The 22,304-nt window shown below is 43.3% G+C and overlaps 1 protein-coding gene across 2 annotated transcripts in view; it reads right to left on the bottom strand.

The window, feature by feature from the left end:
- PARN (poly(A)-specific ribonuclease) overlaps window positions 1–22,304 on the bottom strand; it is an 806,720-nt gene that overhangs the window by 539,985 nt on the left and 244,431 nt on the right. For both annotated transcript variants that reach the window (XM_085628287.1, XM_085628288.1), the window contains exon 16: window positions 14,930–15,005. In XM_085628287.1, coding sequence (XP_085484413.1) covers window positions 14,930–15,005 — 76 coding nt within the window. The remainder of the gene's footprint in view (window positions 1–14,929; window positions 15,006–22,304) is intronic.

The following is a 22,304-nucleotide window of genomic DNA, read 5'->3' as shown; positions in this document are numbered from 1 at the left end:
CAGAATTATCAAAAGTATCAGACAAACTGCGTTAATAAGTGACACCATTTACTCTCAATACAGACACCATTTAGGTGCAAATATGAATGTGTACATTAGTAAGCAAGTTGCTTTCATAATGTGGGTAGGAAATATCTTTGAGGGAGGGGTAAATCCCTTCTTAAGCAACAACCACAATCTGTCAGTTTGAACCACAAAAGTTACTACATTAACCTGTGCAAATTAACCTGTGCTTAAACCTCTGGTAGCATGGAACAAAAGCAGTCAGGCTTAACTTCGAGTCACTGCCTTAAGTATTTATGCAGCACACAAACAGTAATACTGAAAACGCAACAAAAAATCCCACACTAAATTTGAAAAATAGAGTACAATTTCATAAATAAAATGCAATCATGAGAACCAGAGATATGAAAATTTAAAAGTTTAAGTAAACATAGCACCAAGAAGCAGAACACACGAAATGTGGGTATATGGTCACGCCAGACTGGGAAAAAGGCACAAGTTCAGGCCGACTTATCAAATTGGAAGGAGGTAGCCTCTACCTTTCCTTTGTTGATTTAAAGTCCGCCTTTGACATGGTAGACCGGCGACAGTTATGGGATCTTTTGAAGGGAATGGGTGTCCCCCCATACCTATGTCACCTTTTGGAAACATTACATAAAGACACCTATGCCAGGGTAAGGTATGGTCAAAATGGCGAATTAACATCCCCCTTCTCCGTTGAAAGAGGTGTGAGGCAGGGTTGTGTGCTCGCACCTACCCTCTTCTCTCTCTTTCTAAACAGCCTTGTGGAAGAACTGCTAGCTTTAACAGATATAGACGCACCCAGGTTAGCTGGCAGGAAAATACCTGCATTAATGTTCGCAGACGATACTCTGCTCCTGTCTAAGACCGCCATGGGGATGGAAAGAGTCTTAGAGGGTTTTGCAACATTCTGCAGAAATAGGAACCTGGTCATTAACGTTAATAAGACCAAATACATGGTTCTGCATGCGGACACCACAAACTGTCCTATTCCAAAATTGGATAATTTGCCGTTGGAGCGAGTAACTGTTTTTGATTACTTGGGGTTAACACTAAGCAACAGAATGGAATGGGGAGCCCAGACCTCGAAGGCCAATTTGAAACTGGTCCAAGTTTCTGGGGGAATCCTGAAGATGTATAGGGATAGCCCGCTAAAGTTAATCAACCCGCTTGTAGAGGGCTATAAGGTCCAGGCAAGAGGTGTGGCGCTCTATGGCGCTGAACTTTGGGGGCCATAGTGCAGTTCAGCCTTTAGCAAGGTCAGAAAACCATTTTATGAGGCAACTTTTAGCATTACCCAAGAGTACTCCCCTTCAGCCCCTTAGGATGGACCTTGGCATCAAGCCAATAGTAGATCTGGTTGCCTCACGCCCAGTTATGTACTGGCGATGATTGTGTAGCACACCAGAACTTAACAATTTTAGGGAGGAATTAAAATCCATTATGATACTCCCGAGGGCCGGTACCATCCCGTGGCTTGCATATATTAAAAAGTCCTTAGGCAAAATTGGAAGGGAAGACCTCTGGTCCAACCCAGAGGAGACTTGCGCTGCCCTACCAAAAAATCCCTGGCCAAAGCGATAGAGGAACACAAATGGTCACAAATATTACGTCTAGAGTCTAGTACTAATCTGACTTCTGTGTTCCTCGAAATGAAAATAAGTTATAGCTTTGAGCCAGCACTGGATTTGATTCAATCATCGCTTGCCAAGAAACTTTACATACAGTTTAGACATGGATCCCTTCCCCTATTTTGTAGGACGAATAAATGGGAAGGTTCTATAACTCGACCCTGTCCAGGGTGTAGCTTGTATGAAGAATCAGAGGTCCATGTATTATTCTTTTGCAAGGCTTACACAAACCCACGTAGAAAATGGATCATCCAACTAGCTAAAAATCTTGGTGTAAGTAATTACAGAGACCTACACAGGGTAATGAAATATGATACTTCCCCCTTATTCGTCACAGTAACTGCTAAATATTTATTTACAATGTGGGTAATAAAAAAACATCTAGTACTGTAATGTTTTTTTCTTTTTTGCAAACTATGACCCTTTTTTATTGCATTTTTATGACATACATCAGCTACTTTTTAATGAATATATATTGTCTTAAATTACTGTTTTATGAGAGGTTTTAAGATTTTTGTATACATGTGTAGATCTTTTTTAAATGTGATGTCTGTACTTTTATGGCATTTTTGCCGAAATAAAGTTTTCTGACCTGACCTGAACCTGTGCTTAAACCTCTGGTAGCATGGAACAAAAGCAGTCAGGCTTAACTTAGAGTCACTGCCTTAAGTATTTATGCAGCACACAAACAGTAATACTGAAAACGCAACAAAAAATCCCACACTAAATTTGAAAAATAGAGTACAATTTCGTAAATAAAATGCAATCATGAGAACCAGAGATATGAAAATTTAAAAGTTTAAGTAAACATAGCACCAAGAAGCAGAACACACGAAATGTGGGTATATGGTCACGCCAGACTGGGAAAAAGGCACAAGTTCAGGCCGACCGTGATGAAGCGCGGGCTGGATACAAGGACCAGGTTAGTCTAGCAGAAAAATAGTAACCTACTCAAAGTCCAGCACACAGAGTTCAAAACTTCAGGATTTCACACGAGGCGCTTTACTGATGCCAGCCAAGGGTCCAGGACCTATGGAGGCACTTCTCAGAGACCAGGAAGAGAGGCGAGCAGGCCTCAGGTCGATCCAGTTGTAGGTCAAGGCAGGGCCAGTGGCAGCAAGTCAGCAGATTAGGTGCGGGGAGGGCTCTGGAGTTTTATAGTGTCCCTGTAGCTAAGTACAGGAGGCAGCCAAAGGACCCTTGTAGTTAGTCAGGTGAGCCTGGTATGAAGGGAGCAGGTACAGTCTTCCTTCTCAGAGAGCAGGTCAGGCCTCTAGAAGCAGGGCAGTCCTCTGAATAACTAACCAGGCCTCAAGAAGCAGGGCAGTCAGCTGGGAATCAAGGTGGTCCCTTCTGTAATGTACACAGGTTCAGGAGTGTATTGATGAATGGCTCTGGAGGTCTAATATTTATACTTGGTACCTCCCTTTGAAGTGCTGGAAAGTTCTTGTCCACTCCCACATCTGGTACTGGAAAATTCTTTTCTTCCCCCGCCCAGGTTCCAAGATGTCAACCCTTTAAATTATAAGTGGGGCATAGAACAGTTCTGCCCCTTCAATCAGGGCAGAGTGGCTCTCTCCCAGCTAAACCCAGGTCTTAGTGGTAATTTTGAGGGTTCAACAGAAATGCCTGATAAGGGAGTAATTAACAGGTGTAAGCAGCTGTAAACACCTACAAGGCCTCAGAAAGTTAAGGTCAGGAAAATTGCAACTTTCTAAAAATGGCATTTTCAGAATTGTAACTTAAAATCTGACTATCTTTAAAGAGGATTGTAGATTTCAATTCATTGGAGTCCAAACATCACGTCTACCCTTTCTGAATCAAAAGTTAGCACTAAATAAATGAAATAGGGTGATACAATGCTACTCTTATGGGAGAGGTAGACCTCACAGAAGTAAAACACAAATGTGGATGTTTTCCACTACCAGCCTCCATATAAGTCAAGAGTGCATGCCCAACTTTTTATATACACTACACCCAGCCCTGTGGGATGTGTAGGGCCTACCTTTAGAGGGGACATGTGTATTAAAAAGGGAGGTTTAGGCCTGGCAAAGGTTTATTTGGCAGGTTGAATTGGTAGTTTGAAACTGCATTACAGACTAATGGCAGGCCTGAAACAGGATTGATTTTAAAGGCTACTTTTAGTGGGAAGCACAATAAGTGTTACTGGCCACTAGTAGCATTTAATTTTCAGGCCCGAGGTCCCCATGGTAACATACGAGGGATATACAAGTAAATTAAATGTTCCAGTCAGGTGTAAGCCAATTGTATCATTTTTGGGGGGACGCGCACACACTTTACCACTGGGTAGCAGTGATAAAGTGCACGGAGTCCTAAAAGCCAGTAAAAATGAATTCAGAAACAGAATGGGTGAGGGAAAAAAGTTAGGGGTGACTACAAAGAGACAAGTCCAACGATGTACATATATCAAGGAGTATGTTGCCATTTGGAGCTTATTGCTCCCACTTTGGTCCCCACAAAACAACTTCTGACAAGCTTTTTTAATCATTACACCTTCGTAGATCCCAGTCCGATTTTGAAAACTCTACAAGTATAGCCATATTTGGGCACCTGAAATGGCATCTCTTGCTAAGAGACCAGTTTGGCTTTTTTGGTAGCTCTGATCCTTGCCCTATAGGAGATGCAGACCTGCTGCAGCATTCTTGAAATCTCGCTGCAACAAATAAATACTAATTTCTGCAAATAGATTTCTCACTGCTAAACTAGCCTTCTCAGGAAAAAGGTGTAGGTCCCGCATAACTGTAAAATCACTACTAGGATCCTGTAGCTGTATGGATTATTACCCCTTTCGACATGCAATCCCTTTAGTGAGTTCCGACACAACCCTTTGTCGTGCTTTTAATTTGACACAATAGGACACACTCAAACCCTACACTCCCGAGAGGAGGCAAATGCACTGCTGCACCTATAAATAACACACGTAAAACAGAAGTCCCAAAAGACGAGGCGATAAAACAAGACCCAGCACTTGTAGGAGAATAGGATCTGCTCCTTATTGTTACCCCCACTTTTTGCTGATGTGACACTGTTTTCGATTTAGTCTGACTGGGATCCTGCTATTCAGGACCCCAGTCTAGCTGCTTTCTCCTCTAAATTGATTGCATGTACTTTGGGTACACTCCAGATTGGATTCTGGGGTACCCTTATAAGTCCATAGTATATGGTATTCTATGTACCCAGAGCGTAGGTATCCCAGTGGCATCCCATGGGCTGCAGCATGTATTGTGCCACCCATGAGAGACCATTCAAAATGACACCATAGGTCTGCTACAACAGCCTGTGTAAGGTGGTGCATGCACCCCTTACTTAGATATAGGTTCACTATATCTATTTGAAATCACTGCACATTTAAAGCTATCAGTCCCCCTTATGACAGGCCTCATCAATGCTGAAGGAAGGATGCTGGGTTATATGTGAGAGGGTTCCCCTGCATGAGCAGAGCCCCTCTGCAGCCTTTGGAACCTATCTTCTGGGGCTGTTTGTGATGCAGCCAACCATATATACTTATGTGCATTATAACCTCAAGGTAAATGCTAACTTTAAAACGGCTGCTTAGAAACATGTTGTGTTTGGTGTCAAACACCTTGGAATCATACCTCCACACCAGTAACTGGTGTGGGAGGTACGATTCCTCCCTTGTAGAACCACTACTGTGGGTCACCGGGCTACCCGGTACCAGCTTTCTCGACCTTGGCATCACAAAATGGATGCTGCCAGCCACAGACACGAGTCTGCCCTCTTGCTGCTGAGCCAAGCTCGAGCAGGGGGAAGGCTTGACAATAGGTTTCCTGTCACAGGGAAGTGTGATCACCTCCCAGACAGGATTTAGTGTATTGGGGCTGGGTGGGTGCATTCAGAGTGCTTTGAAGTCTGCACTGGGGGCACATTTGGTGTCCCTGTGCATAGTCCAGTTCAAACCGGTTGCAGGAGCCATTTGATCCTGCTCTGGCGCAAAACTGGACAAAGGACCCCTCTGTCCCGACCCTCCCATAGGTGGGTCCCAGAGTGTGTCCCACCCCTTCCTTGGGTATAAAGTAGGAACCCTGACTAAAGGACTTTAGATTTTACCTGGACTAAACTCTGCTACAGAAACTAAGTACTTCGACAATCTGTACGACGCTGGACGACTGAAGAATCTTCCTTGGAGTAAAGGAGTTACTCCCCTGCAAGGCAGGCACCTAAACGCATCTGACCGGTTTGCATCTCCCTTGCTCCTGAGGACTCCTAAGATTTCTGCAACACAGGACGTGGGTTCTCGAGGTCTCTGAGGTTGATCTGTGCTCTCAGCAATACTGAGGCCCATATCCCTCTTGGGGACAGTGCAACCCGCACCCCTGTGACCGGTTTACTTTTGCAGCAGCATATGCTTTTTACCAATCCCTGAGGCTGTGCTTTGGGCTACTTGTAGTCCTGACCCCGAGCAGTAATTCCACCAAAGATTTCCGACCTACACTCCACGAGTGTTCCGTGGGCTGGTATTTTGTAATTCAGCTTGAGGTCCCTTCGCGATCCCTAGTCCGTTGACCTCTGGGTCCTTGTGAAGGTAACTAACTTTCCGTGGTCTTTCCTGGTTGCTCAAGACGTGCCCTGACTCTCCATAGCTTGGAGAGTCCCCAGGACCTTGCTGGTCCTCACCGAAGCATATTTCCTCTGCCAGTGTGGGTTGCAGTTGCCAAGGCTTGTTGGTGTTCAATCTGGACACTGAGTCCCCCCCCCCCCCCCCTCACCCTCCCCTCCCTAGCACTCAACATCCTTCGTGGGACAGCTCACCTCTGGACTTTGGTCATCGTCAAAGTCTCCTGGTCCCCGTGGCTGCAGAGTCAAGCTTCACCTCTTCTCACCTGATGCACCCAACATCGATTAGCATTCGTCTATCGTGCCCCATGACACTGTGAAGTGACCCAGACTCTGTCCCCTCTGCTTTCAGGTTCTTCTCACCTCGGATCCAGGCTTGGATTCCACTGGACACTCTTAATCTTCCTGGCAGCAGCACTTTTTCGCATCACACCATTGAAAACGACTAAGGTTTCCGACATCACTTGATCCCTATGCACACGGCTCCTCTGGGATAGGTAACACGGGTATCTCGGTACTCTCAAGGGTGCTGGCCTTAGAACCTTCTATGTTTAACTGGGTTTGCGTAAAGTCCTCTCCGAAGTGATCTTAATCTTTAAAATTCTAACCGCGACTTTCCCATAGAGTTGTACGGCACTCACGGCTGTTCGCACACTGCACCCGTCCTCCGTGGGTCCGCTGTGTCACTACTCTGGGTGGTTCCTTGGGGTCCCAGTGATTCCACGTGCTCTGGGAACTATGTCTAGTTAAGTTGTGGTTGTTATACCACTTTCTTAGTATATGGTTTGGTCTCCCCCTGAAGCCCACTGTGTATTGTGCTATTTACTGTTGTTCTAGTGATTTAATATTGTGTGCTTTGTGCTCTAATCTCATAAAGAGGTTAGTAGAGTGTTTAGGAATAAATACATATATTTTATATATCGGTTGTGTGGTTCTCCTTTCATTTGGTCATTCAGGAGGTTTTGATCTGGTAAAACAAGCTGCTTTACATTCCTTCGAGACTTAGCCTGAAGGCTGCTCTCCATAGCTACTACTAGGATAGCTTTCAATAAAGGTGGTCTTTAACGTAATCATCAATAAGGGTTGTTCGGACTGGTAAAGGTGCCCACTTTAATTAGTTGGCAGCATATACAAGGCCAACTTCTCACAGCACTCTTAAGGCGAGGCAAGAAAACAAATTTGAGTGCATTTAAAGTGACACTCACATGTTTATTGATTCAATACTTTGAAAAGGAAGGCAAAATCGGTTAGTGCCGACTCCCAAATATCAAGTAATTTAAGCACAAAACCGGAACATGTAGCATATATACAAGGGCTACCCAGCTGGAGTTGGCAAGGATGTTGAGTGAACGATCAGTGAGGTGTTACTTTGTGTATATAATTTCTAAGTTTCTATGCTACATGTATATATGCTACATGGGTTTCTGGTTTTGTGCTTAAGTTACTTGATATTTGGGAGTCTGCATGAACGGATATATTTTGTCTTCCTTTTCAAAGCATTAAATCACTAAACAGGACACTCATAAATCCTACTCAGGGAAACACCACAAACCTGCCACAGCAGCATAAAAAAAAAAATCATCGCCCCCATTAGCTATCGTGTTTGCTATGGAGTAGTTTAGCTAGTGGTACTTCGTAATTGAATACCTGCTGTGCAGTTTGTGCATCTGTTTAAAGGCCTAACCACAGATTACAGTTAAACTGAGGAATGAAAGCAGCAGTCTTTCTGCCAAACCATAACAATTAAATACATTGTTTCAAGCTTCATCACCCTTTACAGCCACTACACAAGTCTGTGGGAAGGAGACGCCACTTTCTTTAAAAAAGAAACACCACCTCGCCGGGCAGTCACTTCACACCCAACATCTGCGGAAAACCTACTAGGATAGCTTAGCCATCAGCAGCCCCTGCCACCAGTAAAGACTTCTTTTCTTCACCTGAAAAGAGGTGACTGCTACTGGTCTTCCAAATGATGGACTCCCACCAGCTTTTTATGAAGAACCTTCACTATAAAATACAGGTCAATCACCCACTGAGGAACGTTTGCATAAAAAGTATAAAGCACTAATATATATATATATATATATATATATATATTTTTTTTTATATAGTTTTAGTTCTATTCACAACACCTTTATTTACATGAACTGCCTCTTAGGAGGCATTTTGCATATCTAGAATAGGCTAAATCCAACAATTGTTTCGCTCGTGAGGCACATTATCATAGGCTTCAAGGCTTCCGTACACTATTTAGAATCCAGTCTTATCTCCGCTCTCAATCGTAAGAAAGTAGTCTTTTCTCATAGGTTGATCCAGGAGAAGGGCAGAGGACTGTCCATAACCAGCGGAACTTACAGACTGAAAAACACGTTACAAAGGCTGTTGCTTTCAAGCCCATAAGAAAAAGTTACTTACCTTCGTTAATGATGTATCTGTAAGAGACATTAGTTATAGATTCCTTCCCTTAGAATTACCCTAAGGCGTCAGACTGGATCCGGAGAATTTTTCTTCAGCAATACCCCTGCGTGTCGGTAGGTGGCATTGGTCGACTCCGCGTCCGGCATCGTGGTCGCCAGGATGACGTTGTGGTGTCTACTTAGACACTACCCCTGCGTGCGGACGTCCGTACTGACACGACTTTCCACACCAGAAGCGCAGAGCCTTGAAAGAAACTTACCACTGGTGCGCCACACTAGGGTGTCTCTAACCCTGGAAGTCAGTTCGCAGAGCGGGCAGGATGGGAGGGGCGGTAAGGAATCTATAACTAGTATATGTCTCTTACAGATCCATTGTTACCGAATGTAAGTAACTTGTTCATCTGAAAGAAACTAATCAGCATTGATTCCTTACCTTAGAATAGATACCCCAGCAATACCATAGCAAGTTCACACCAGAAAATCATGGAGGACAGAACAGACAAAGTATTCATCCCTCCGGACTTCACTATCCAGGGAGTAATGTCTGGTGGACATGTGCATAGAAGCCCACGTGGCTGTCTGGCAGATATTGATAAGTGGAACTCCCTGTGACAAAGCAGTGATTGCTGCCGTAGCTCTTTGGAATGAGCGCGCAGCCCTACTGGAGGTTCCTTTTTAGCCAAAGCGTAACAAATCTTGATACAGAGGACTACCCATAGAGATGGTACGCTTTTTGCAGAGCCCGACCTTTTTTTGATACTCACATAGCCAACAAAGTTGATCGTCCACCCAAAACTCCTTTGTGCGGTCAAGGTATAAAGACTACGCACGTTTTTGGTCCAGACAGAGTCTCTCTTCCTCCTTGGAGGGGTAACGAGATGGGAAAAAGGTGGGCAGAGTAATAGTTTACCCGATGTGAAAGGGAGTGACTACTTTTGGTAAAAAAGAGGGTCTTGTTCGAAGAACCACCTTGTTCGGAGGGACTTAAAGGAAGGGAGGGAGGCTTAGAAGAAAGCCCGAAGGACACTCACTCAGCGAGCACAGGTGATAGCAACAGGAAAGGCAGTCTTCAGAGTGAGAAGCCTGAGAGGACAGTTGTGAAGAGGCTCGAAGGGAGCGCACATAAGACAAGATTCAAATTCCACTGAGGTATTATAAAATAAGTTGGAGGAAAGAGATGAATAAAGACTTTGAAGAAGTGACCTACATTAGGGGACTTGAACAAAGAGGGCTGATCTGGCAGCCAAAGAAAGGCAGAAATGGCAGCCAGGTAGCCTTTAAGAGTTACCAGAGCAGAGCCCTGCTGGGCCAAAAAAATGAAGGTAAAAAAAGAACTTCAGAAAGAGGGGCAGAAAGGGTATCCCCAGCATATGGCCATGTCTGAACTGGGGTGGCAGAGTGGGCTAAAGAACGGTGATGGATCAAACCCAGATCTGTTGACTGGGTGTGAGTGTTTGATTGGTTCTGATGCTCCGTCCATCACCACCCCCTTTTGTACCGCTTTGTTCGCCATAAGTTGGCAGGGTATGCTCAGACGTGAGTCCCTTGCTCACTTTGCCACTGGATTCAAGCAAGCCTGGCTGAAGACGGCTGAAATGCCAGAAACCGGTCCTAGGAAGCTTGTTTCCGGTCCAGGGAAGGCATGGCTTGGCAGTTCGGGCTGGACTGTTCCCATGAGGCATATGGCCATGTCTGAACTGGGGTGGCAGAGTGGGCTAAAGAACGGTGATGGATCAAACCCAGATCTGTTGACTGGGTGTGAGTGTTTGATTGGTTCTGATGCTCCGTCCATCACCACCCCCTTTTGTACCGCTTTCAGTGTTAGCAGCTCAGAGACTAGCCAAGAAGATGTATTTGTCTGCAGGTTATACTACAAAAGAGGAAGTAAAAAGTAACAGAAGTGGAGTTTAACTATAAAACCACAATGTAAAGGAAACTGCAAAAAGTGTGGTCTAATAAAAAAGCCATCTTTGTGATTACTAGCAATTGCTTAAACTGCAACAAGATAACAGACCCCGGATGGATCACTTTTATCAAAGGATTCAGTATTTGTTTACAGGAGACATGGGCTACATCAAACACTTTCTTCTTTGAGGGTTTTAAGACTTTTTGTACCAGATATTGCTTCACAGATGGGTAGACCAAAGGGGGGTTTGTTAAAATATGTTTCCTTGGACAGTCCATGCCGATTGAAGAAAATATCCACTGATAATGTTTGTTTGCAGGCCATCTCATTCCTTCAAGGGTCAATAAATATAGTGTTAAATTTCTAGAACGCTAATGTTGGGCATCAACCCCTTTGTAATATCACTAGATTGGGTATTTTCCTAAGGAATCTGGACACGAAGGACATCTAGTGATTGCAGGAGATTTTAATATCCACCTTTGTGGGGATCGAGTTGTAGGCACCGAATTCAGGATGGAATGCTGCCGGATGGCGGGATTGCATGTTGAACACACTGCCCAGGGAGACAGTCTCAACACACTTGCTGACGAGGTTGACTTAGCTATGTCAAGGACCAGGATGGCCGACAGTAGGAAGTACTTTCTCCCGACTTTTACTGGAAGGGGGTGCTCAACGTTAATAGACTAAATATTTGTTCCAAGCTCCTTTTTCGAACTCCTTTCGGATTTTTCCGTGGAGGATAGTATTTATAGTGAACATAACCCCCCTGTGCATCTCGACCTCCTGGCCCAAGGTAGGGAAATCCCCCTGTGTTGTCCCTAGTAGAATACTGAGGGTAGTAGATCAGGACAGGAGTTTGAGGTGGGTGAAGATATCTCCGGACTCCTTTTATGAGGCCCTTATGGCAAAATGCAAGAGGGAAATTGACATTTGTAAAACTGGACGTGGGGAAGCAGATGCCGCATTGGAGGCATTCTCAACCATCTCACATACAATGTGACTCCTGCTTGAGGCCCCTCCCACGTCCCAGAAAGGATGTGTTATGAGCTGGTTTGATCATGGCTGCTCTAGGGCAGCAAGGAATTTGGGGACGGCCCAGAGTATCCTTCCAAGGAATCCCACACCGATAAGGGCGAGCCAAGGGATGTATAAAACTGAATTAACAAGGTGGAAAAATGAACTCCAAGAGGAGGCTTGGAGTAGACTTAGCGAGGCCTGTCGCCATAAAAAGTTTCCAGTTTTGGAGCATTGTAAATTGCCCCTTTCTGTCAGGGGAAACTGAGCCCCTAGATGCACATATTACTGAAGATGATTGGGTCTGTCACTTTGAGGGAATATTCTGCCGGCAAGCAGACACGTGTCAACCTGGAGTTGGAGGGAAGTGGTCCCTCCATATTACAGCCGAGAAAGTTAGTAAAGGAATAGCTGGGCTGTCCAATAACAAAAGCACCTGCCCCGGATGGCATCCCTCCGGACCTCTTCTTATCTAAACCTCAATTTTGGGTGCCAATCCTCACAACGGTCATAAATGCTGCTATCAGTAAGGAACTGCCTAGTACCTGGTCCCTATCGACCATAGTGCCTGTTTTTAAGAATGGTAATAGAGATAGCAAGCTATTTTACAGGCCCATCTCTTTTGGATTCATCTGTTAAAGTGCTGGGACAGGTACTGTTATAAAGGTTGTCCTCATGGGCTGATGCAAACAACATCTTGACAGATATCCAATATGGCTTTCGCCCAGGGAGATCCACAATCGAACAACGCCTGAACCTGTATATGATTATCAGTAAATACACATATACAATCCCTCGAGCGATTTGGGCTGACGATCCTTGGTACTGCACCTGCGCGCCGTGAGAGGTATTTTACCTTTAATATTTTGGCAGTCTACTTGGCACCCCACATACCTACCTGCTCCCTGCTGACGAGAGGCAATTACCTCGAAACACTTGTCCAGGGATGGCATTATAGTGACATACTTGTGGCATAGGCGTACTCACCGTTGCTACTACATTATCCAGAGTTCTATGGGGCTATTTGCTGGTATGACGAGCAGTGTGCGACCTACTTTGTTTATGTATTTAAGCTCCCTCGAGCGATTTGGGCTGACGAGCCTTGGTACCGCACCTGCGCGCCGTGAGAGGTATTTTACCTTTAATATTTTGGCAGTCTACTTGGCACCCCACATACCTACCTACTCCCTGCTGACGAGAGGCAATTACCTCCAAACACGTGTCCAGGGATGGCATTATAGTGACATACTTGTGGCATAGGCGTACTCACCGTTGCTACCACATTATCCAGAGTTCTATGGGGCTATTTGCTGGTATGACGAGCAGTGTGCAACCTAGTTTATGTATTTAAGCTCCCTCGAGCGATTTGGGCTGACGAGCCTTGGTACCGCACCTGCGCGCCGTGAGAGGTATTTTACCTTTAATATTTTGGCAGTCTACTTGGCACCCCACATACCTACCTGCTCCCTGCTGACGAGAGGCAATTACCTCGAAACACGTGTCCAGGGATGGCATTATAGTGACATACTTGTGGCATAGGCGTACTCACCGTTGCTACTACATTATCCAGAGTTCTATGGGGCTATTTGCTGGTATGACTAGCAGTGTGCGACCTACTTTAAGTACTATTGTACGTAGACGCGGTCCTCATGTCTAGGACAGTGAGAGGTCTACAAACTCTCCTCAATTCCTTTGTTTAATTTATGGAGGACCGGGACCTGCTAGTCAACAAATCCAAATCCTACGTGATGGAGGTGGGACCCGGTACAGGGAAGTTCTTTAACTAAGGTCGGGTCTACATCGGTTCCCAAAACAGGGGCTTTCTCCTATTTGGGGGTTATGCTGGATGCAAAACTCAATTGGGGCCCTCTAAGAAGAAAGAAAAAAGGGGATTTTTTTTGAGAGTCAATGCCCCAATTTTTAACTTTGCCTCCCGGTTGGGTAGAAAACCAATAGGTGCTATATTAGAGATATATAGAGCAGAGTGCCTAGCGCAGGTTTCATATGGTAGCGAAACCTGGGGTTACTCCAAGGCCGAGGAGTTACAAAGAATTGAAAAAGGATTTGAAAGACTACTCCTATGTTTGCCTCAGGGAACCCCTACCTGTTTAGCACATGAAGAATTGGGTGTGCCCTACTTGTCAGATCTATTGTCGTCTCGCCCTCTACTCAACTGGCTTAAAGTGTGGGGGAATAAGGAGACCTCACTACATAAAGATATCATAAGGGATTGCATGGCTCTTGATCATGCACACTGTATCCCCTGGTTAGTATACATGGGGTTGGGTTCAGGACTCTAGGGAGGATGGAACTCTATAGTGACCCGGAAACCATAACTTGGAATGATAGGGTTTGGGCTAAGGAGCAATTTTTTATCTTTCAGGGAGTAAAAAGGGAGGAGTCCGTACTAAGCCCAGCGTATGGAGATACATAATTTTAAAAACAGTACAATCAACGGAACCATACCTCCTTGGGCTCTCTAACACGTATGATCACTTTTTATTGACAAGGTTTCGATTTGATTTTGTTTATCGTCTCCTCGCCCACCCCAGAGTATGTAACAAAGGCCAGACCTTGCCTTTATGCAGCTGTGACAATAGGTCTCCGCAGGACATGTTCCTTTTTTTATGTTTTGTAGCTTTTGTGAGGTACCGAGGAAGACTTTTATAATCCCACTTTTAAAATTTAATCAGGTACGTCCTACTTTTAAATTTTTAGCGTTACTTTCAGGATACACATTATGGTATGTCCGCAGTTTTTTAAAAGCGGCAGTTAGTCTCAGATCGAGCTATGATTAGAGCTGTACAACTATCTGGCTGCTAGATCCTCATTCATTCTGTTTTTGTTTAACATTTGTAAGACACTGTATCCACAGTGCTGACTGTTTACATTAACTGATTGGGGGCACCCGTCCCTTTATATTTGTCCGTACTGTTTTATGTGTAACGTTTATGGTTTTTGTTTAAAAAGGTGAATAAAGTTTATGATTCTGATTGCTTGAACTGTATAAAAACTTAAAATTAAATATAATTTTTAAATCAAATTATACCACTGTGGATAGAATAGAACACCTTTATAACGCACTATAGGCATTTTTTCTCTAGATGGTGAGGGGAGCTGCCTGAAAATAATGCAGGGATTCTGAAGTTACGAGAGATTAGGTAAGGGTGTTTATGGCCAACTTTAAATCTAGGGCAGGAGGCCTCAAGTATTACATAAACAGCATGACATATCGCAGAAAAAGGTAAAAGGAACATTAGCCTTTCAGGTAACTAGGTGTGCAACAATTACAAAATAATATTTTTTTTTACTTTTCAAATTAATCATTACGTGCATCTTACCGACTGCTGGTGGGTTAAACGGAGCGTCCGTTAATCTTTTTTCCAGTTCAGCAAGGGATGTGTTGTTAATAATATCCTAGAAGAATAAGAAACCACGGTTTACGAGAAGGTAAAGTTCAAAAGTAACAAACGGCGGATGTGTTTAGCAAATGCTAGAGGCTTGATTATATGGTGAACTACTGCCATCTTGTGGTTGCAAAATTCCAAATTTGTATTTTATAAATGAAACAAATATAAGCAGTAAAAGGTGCAACACGGAATTAATTCAGACACAGGCACATATCTCGAGTAAGTGATGATGAATATTAATTACATAAACTGCCGTGACAGAAGCTGCTAATGTGACAGTATTATGCACCAGGAAGGTAGGTAGAATTGGAAGTAGTGTAGAAGAGATTGGGTTTTCAGATTTAACTATGAACATGGAGAAAAAGAAACTAGGGCTATCATGAGCAGATGTTACAAATGTGAGAAACTTAAGGCAATCTAAGATATTTGTGAGAGAACAAATATTCAAATGGGATGGGAGAGAGGTAGCGAGAAATACCAGGGGAGAGAAACAATAGGCGACCAAAGAAAATAAGATGGCTATCAGTTGAACACAAAAAAAAATTGATGACTTGAGCCAAAACGAAAAGTACTATAAACCGCAGTAACTTTCTCGGTTAACGTAATAGAACTATTGAGTGATTTCCCAACTACAAATGATTTACGTTTCAATGCCAAACGTAAATGCCTAGCAGGGCAGAAAAAATTAAAGACCACTTTTGCCTACAAATGGGGAATGGTAGGTGCTAAAAAGTTCTAAATTTTTGCAGCAATTCAACTCAGGAACAGAACTATGCTTGGGATAACAGGACATTGGCATGTAGCGACTGAGTCACCATAACATCTCAGTATATATGAGCCCAAGTTCTACTAGCTATAGTGCCTCACTTGTCCTCCTAACCTTAACAGAGAAAAAAGTGAGTATACAACAAGATGTACCCTGGCACTCCTAATGTTTAGATTTCAAATATATGACATTATTTGGTCAAAACTAATGAGACAAAAGTCTTCTTTAACACAGGAAAACACCAGAGATTTACTCATCCAAATGTTCATAGATTCATTCCATGCAAAAATTCAAAATTAGCTAAAAGCGTTTTTTGACAATATTTAACAGGACTGAAAACACTAAAGGTTCAGACAAATGATTGCAAAATGAGGTTTCTTAAGTTGTGATAACATGATTCAGTCCTTGTTACAGAACATTAGAACAGCCAACAGGTGTCGCATCCGTGACTTCCTCAAGGTTGTAAAAACAATAATATGGACATATACATACTGTTAGTTCTGACCTTACACAACATCTTTTTTTTAATTTTTTTATTTTTTATTTTCATCATCAAAAATGGCACATTTATACAGTAAAACAAACTGGGGTTTTAGGATTTATACATCAGGCAGAAACCATAAAAAATAAAAATTGCAAAAGAAAAAAAATGTATCGGGGACACAAATTATTTCATATAATACTAGCAAATACTAAATTATTCCATCAAAAGCCATCGGTCTCCATAGCGCTTCTAATTTAACTAAGGAGCGAATTCCCCTTGCCTTTGCCAAGGCTGCCTCTAAACCATAAGTTTCTCTAATAATGACCCAACATTCCTTAACCGAGGGAGGTGTGGAGGAGACCCATACCCTGGCAATAGCCAGTCTGGCAGAAGCCATCAAGATTGAGAAGAGGCGTGCGATGGCAGGGTTATCCTCCTTACACCCCAGCATAATTTCGAGATCAGTGAGTGGATGATCCAGCCCAAGTTTAGACTGGAGTAACTGTTCCATTTTCTGCCAATAACCCGTCAGTGCTGGGCATGCAATAAACATATGTAATAGATTAGCAGCATAGAGTCCACATTTGGGGCAGTTTTTTCTATCCCCCTTCGTATTACCTTGAGCCCATTTGGCTTTGGCTATTTTAGCCGGGGTATAGTACAACATACAGGTAGTACGTAATTGCTGAAGTTGCAAACTAGCAGAGTGGACCCAATCCTTAACGCTACCTAAGGCTTGTTTAATCATTCTAGATGAAACCGCCATACCCAGGGTTTGACTCCAGCGTTCAGCTAATTTCTCACTACCGTCTGATCTAAAACTATGTAGATGTACGTACATCAGCCCTATCAAAGATTTGGTTTTCCCTTCATATATACAATCCCAAATGTTTGACTGCATAATCTCAGTTACGGCCAGATTAGAAACCAAATAATCTCTAATCTGTAGATATTTAAAGAAGAAATGAGCAGGGAGTTTATACGCTAGGCGAAAATTAACAAATGATTTGATTCCCCTCTCATTGTACATTTCGCCCAAACATGTAACTCCGTACTTCACCCAAGATTTGCCTGCTTGGTCCTGAAACACCTCCGGGAGCAGAGGATTCCCCCATAGTGGAAATGTTTTGTGAAATATTGGTAGTTTACACCTAGCAGACATATCTCTCCAAATATATACAGTATCTCTCACAGTCTTGAACTTCACTCGCTTGAAGTAGTTTGGGTCACTTATTCCATATAAGAACATGTCCCTCTGGTTTCCTAAAATAAACTCAAACACTGAGTCTGTCTGATCCAGACCCAGCAAACAACGGAAACGACCTGTAAATGAAGCCCAGAAATAGGTTTAAAATCCGGAAAGCCAAGTCCGCCTTGTTCAAATGGAGATTTAATTAGCTCAATTGCTCTCATAGATTTTTTATAACCCCAAATGAAGCTGCTACAGAGCCCCTCAAGTTTAAAAAAAAATATGTTAGGAACTTTTAAGGGAATCGAACGAAACAAGTATAAACATTTAGGGAGTATTTTCATTTTAATTAGGTTACATCTGCCAAGCAGTCCTAGAGGAAGCCTATGCCAAATTTTGAACAGTTTGATAGTTGCATTTAGGAGTGGTACATATTTTAAGTCAATGATCTGGTTAACTTTGGCTATTATCTTTATCCCCAAGTAAGTCGCAGTTGTACAAGCCCCGGAAATAGATTTTTGGATCCCGGCCGTAGTAAGCACTTGAGTTTTGTTAGCATTCAATTTATAGCCTGAGACATTGCCATATTTCTCAGCTTCTTCCTTAATCCTTGTCACGGCCTCACTTGGGTTAGTTGCATAAACCGCTAGGTCATCAGCGTATGCCGTGAGCTTAAGCTTAAAAATCCCAGATTCCAATGGCTTAATATGCATGCAGGATTGTAAAGTGCATAAAAATGGCTCTATATATAGGGCGAAAAGTAACTGAGACAGGGGGCATCCCTGCCTAGTCCCGCACAAGATCCGAAATGGTTTTGATCGGGACCCCATATAAAACAGCTTGGCCTGAGGATTACAGTATAGAGCCTGTACACAGGACTGGAACTGTACGCCTAAACCAATCTTGGCCAATACAGCCCATAAAAATTCCCACCTAACGCGGTCAAACGACTTTTCGGCGTCTAGAAGGATCATTCCAAAGTCAATTTTCTTTTTCGCTGCAAAGTTAAATGCTCCAATAGCCATATTGACGTGGGCAGTAGTGTCCCTCCCCAAAACGAACCCATGCTGTCTTTCGGAAACTAATCCCGGCATAAGAGGAGCTAGACGAGTCGCCAAGATCTTTGAAAATATCTTGGCGTCCGTATTAATTAGAGAGATTGGCCGGTATGATCCACATTCTGTTGGTGGTTTACCCTTTTTTAAGAAGAACACAATCTGTGTCGTATTCCACGATTCCGGTACCTCCCCACTAGTGACCAAGAATTGTATTACCCTGGTAAGGGGCAAAAGCAAAGTCTTTTTAAAAGATTTATAAAATTCTAATGGCAATGAGTCGTCTCCAGCCGCTTTCCCCATAGGCAATGTTGATAATGCCAACTCCACTTCTTCTATCGAGACTATCTCATCTAAAGTAGCAGTTCTCTCAACATCTACTACTGGGAGACCGCTGTTGTCAATATAACATAGTATCTCATCTCGATTTGGGGCCCAAGTGAGAGAATAAAGCGGTTGATAAAACAACAGAAATTGTTCTAAGATGTCTAAAGATTCGGTCTGCAGAGGCCCATCTGCTCCCTTAATAGAATTTATCCTAATTTTCGCCTTTGTCTCTGCAGTCTGATAAGCCAATATGTGTCCTATGTGCTCCCCATATTCATATTTTTCTAAGCGATGTTTACTATAGCTGGCTGCCATTTTATACCTTAAAAACTTTTTCACTAGGGTTCTTGCGTCGATTAATGAAAGAAACATAGTATCTTGAGCAATTGAATCTTTCTTTACTAACTCCGCATGTTGTTTCTCAATGTTACGTAAAGTGTGCACCAGTATCTCCATTTCATTTTTACGCTTTTTATTCTGTAAAAAAATATATTTTTGTGTGATACCTCGGACATACTCTTTCATTGTGTCCCATACAATTAATGGGGATGCTGACCCTTTATTTACTCTGAAGAACTCCTCCAGTTGCTGAGCAATGTTAACCAGATATTCGCTGTCCGTCAACAGATATCTAGGGAAGGAAAATCTCCTAAGTTCCTTTTTCTCGGCTTCAGCCCGAAAAGAACAAATAATAGGATTGTGGTCGGAAGTCACCCGGGGGCATATTTCCATCTTTGATGTTGTAATTAAGCCGTCAGAAACCAAGGCCATATCTATCCTAGAATACGATTTATGAGGGGCCGAATAAAATGTATAGCCCGGTATTGTTGGATAAATATGTCTCCAAGCATCCTTAACACTGAAGCCTTGCCATTTGTAATATCGCAGCACGGGTCTTACACATTCTAGAGTCAAGGCTTTTTCCAGTAGAGTCTATACCATAATCTAGGACACAATTAAAATCCCCCATAATCAATTTTTCACCCTCCCAATTTAACAATTCTAAATTAAGATATTCAAAAATAGTGGGATCGTCCACATTAGAACCATATATTGCGCAGGCCACATATTTTTTACCCCACAGCTCAAGCTGAGCCAATGCCCAGCGTCCCCATTGATCGGACTGACTTTTGATCAGTCTCCAGTTAAACCTCTTATCTTTTAAAATAGCCACTCCTTTTATAGATACTGATTGAGTGGTACAAATAATAGTATCGTACCCCAAGTGCTTCAGCATGTTTCGATATTTGTAAGCAAGATGTTTTTCTGTTAAAAAAAACAATTGAGGCGGATACATTCGCAGCTCTTCGCGGACTAGCTGTCGCTTAGTTGCGCTATTGAGACCAGCGACATTGCAGGCCATACAATTAATCCAATTCACGATATAATTTCTGGCTTTTGAGTAAGCCCCCTTCTGCTGCCTCCAATGTCCCCTAAAGAATAAGGTTTGCTATTATGCCGCCTGCTAGTCCAGCAAAAGAAGACTAGAAACCTTCCCTTTCCCCTAAACCCGAAGTGCCCTAGTGATGATTTTTTTTCCACATTTTCCAACCCTTACCCTTTCCACCCCCCATCAAACTCTGATAACCACCCACCACCCTGTCCCTTAGAAGAACACTCCCCCCCCCCCCCCTATTAACAGCTGCCGCTGATGAGGCAGCCCTACAGAGCCACAGGCCAGATTGCCATCCCCACACCATTTCGTTCTATATCAATAAATTCCTCTTTTTTTTTTTTTTTTTTTTTAAGATAGCGCTTAGCTTAATTTAGCCTTTTGCTAAAAAGAAAAGGAAAAAAAATTTTTTTTTGTAAAGAACAGGGCTTGAAACCAACATCAAGAGAAGAAAGGAGACAATGGCAGATTAATTTAAGGGGAAAAAAACAGAAACCCCCACAGGCTAAATTAGACTCTTAGTTCATATCTATAGATACCATAACACCCTAGGACCCTGTTCTATCTCTTCTCCGCAGCTTCTCCTTGTCACTTGGCCACTGCCTGACTGGTTTCCTTTTCTTCCAAAAAAAAAAATAAGTGTGGCTGTCTTTAAGAACTTTTAAGCGTGCGGGTTCTTGTAAAAAAGCCTGAGCTCCAAGGGCTATTATGGGAACTATAAATTGGCGTAGTCTGCAGCGTCAGTCCACTGTAGCCTTACTTAGGTCAGATCTTACAAAAAAAGTAACTGATTCAGCTGAGACTGGAGAATTAGGTCGTGCTTTCATTGCCACTGCCTGTCTCAGTAAAAAAAATTCCTAAAAAGATCAGAAATGGACGAGGGTATTGGCCCCCCTTATTCCTCTGGACTAGTGGTAGTCTGTGAACCCTTTGCAGTTGAGTCCCAGTCCCAGTCAGAGAGATCAGGAAAGGCCTTTTGGAATAATTGGACCATATAAGCCCTCGGGTCCGCCCCCTCGGCCCCTTCTGGGATTCCAAAAACCCTAAGATTTTGCCGGCGCTGATGATTTTCCATGTCCTTCAGCTTAATCTGTATGCCTGAGATCTGATCCTTGTGCTTCTTTGCAAGAACATCTGTAAGTGCTGACAGTTCTTCAGTGACCATAACTCTCTGCTGCAACTCTGAGATATCTTTGGTTAACCCTCCAAATTTGTCCGCCATTTCCTGCAGAGACTGTCGCATTCTACTGTTAGCTTCTCGGACCTGCATATAATAGTGATGGTGTCAGCACTTCTTGGCTACCTGTTGCTCCTTCCCCTAGTTAGGCCTTCCCCTGGGTGGCATGAGTTCCTTCTGTAGCATGTACATTTCCAGAGACTGGTAGTATAGATTGCATTCCATCCGGGACCCCCTGCTTGGAGCTAGCCTCCACTACTATGGGTGAGGGGTGGGACTTTGTTACGTTGCCCTCGGTTGGGCTAGTACCCGAAAGTCGTAATGCCATGGTCTTCACGCCTCCCTTTGCTTGCACCCATTTCCGAAGAGGGCTATTATCGGAGATGACTTTCCCACGTGGAGGTGCCACGTTCTGCCCGCCAGATACTTTTTTTGTCCTATTTTTAGCCTTCCCTTTCCTACCCATAGGTAATTTACCCTTAGCCTGTGCGGAAAGTTCCGTTAGCTCTTCTACATCGTCAAATGAGCCCGACTCATTGCCTTCACCTTCCTCTGAAATGCCATCTATAGCAGCGCAAACCTTCGCACCTAATTCCGCTATCACATTAGCCAATATATCAGTACGATACTCTCCTTGAGTTGACTGGCTTAAATTACTAGATGCATCAAGCGAGTTGATAAAATTGGTTGCATTAGATGGACTCTTGTCGAACCTCTCAGGCGTACACAGACTGAGTTAGCGTTGAGGTGTCTGTTATACAGCCTCCAAACCCATCTCCGCCATCCATATTGAACATATTATCACTGCTTTTGGCTCTGAGTGCCGCTGAGACGGTCAGTAGTAATAATGTCAGCAGTGTTGGTAGTGGCACTGTTGAAGTCAGGGATTGCCGCCAGCAGAGCCTCTGCAACTTT

Source organism: Triturus cristatus, chromosome 10 (assembly GCF_964204655.1).
Source record: "Triturus cristatus chromosome 10, aTriCri1.1, whole genome shotgun sequence".
In the NCBI taxonomy this organism is placed as follows: domain Eukaryota; kingdom Metazoa; phylum Chordata; class Amphibia; order Caudata; family Salamandridae; genus Triturus; species Triturus cristatus.
This window is presented reverse-complemented; position numbering and strand designations above follow the sequence as displayed.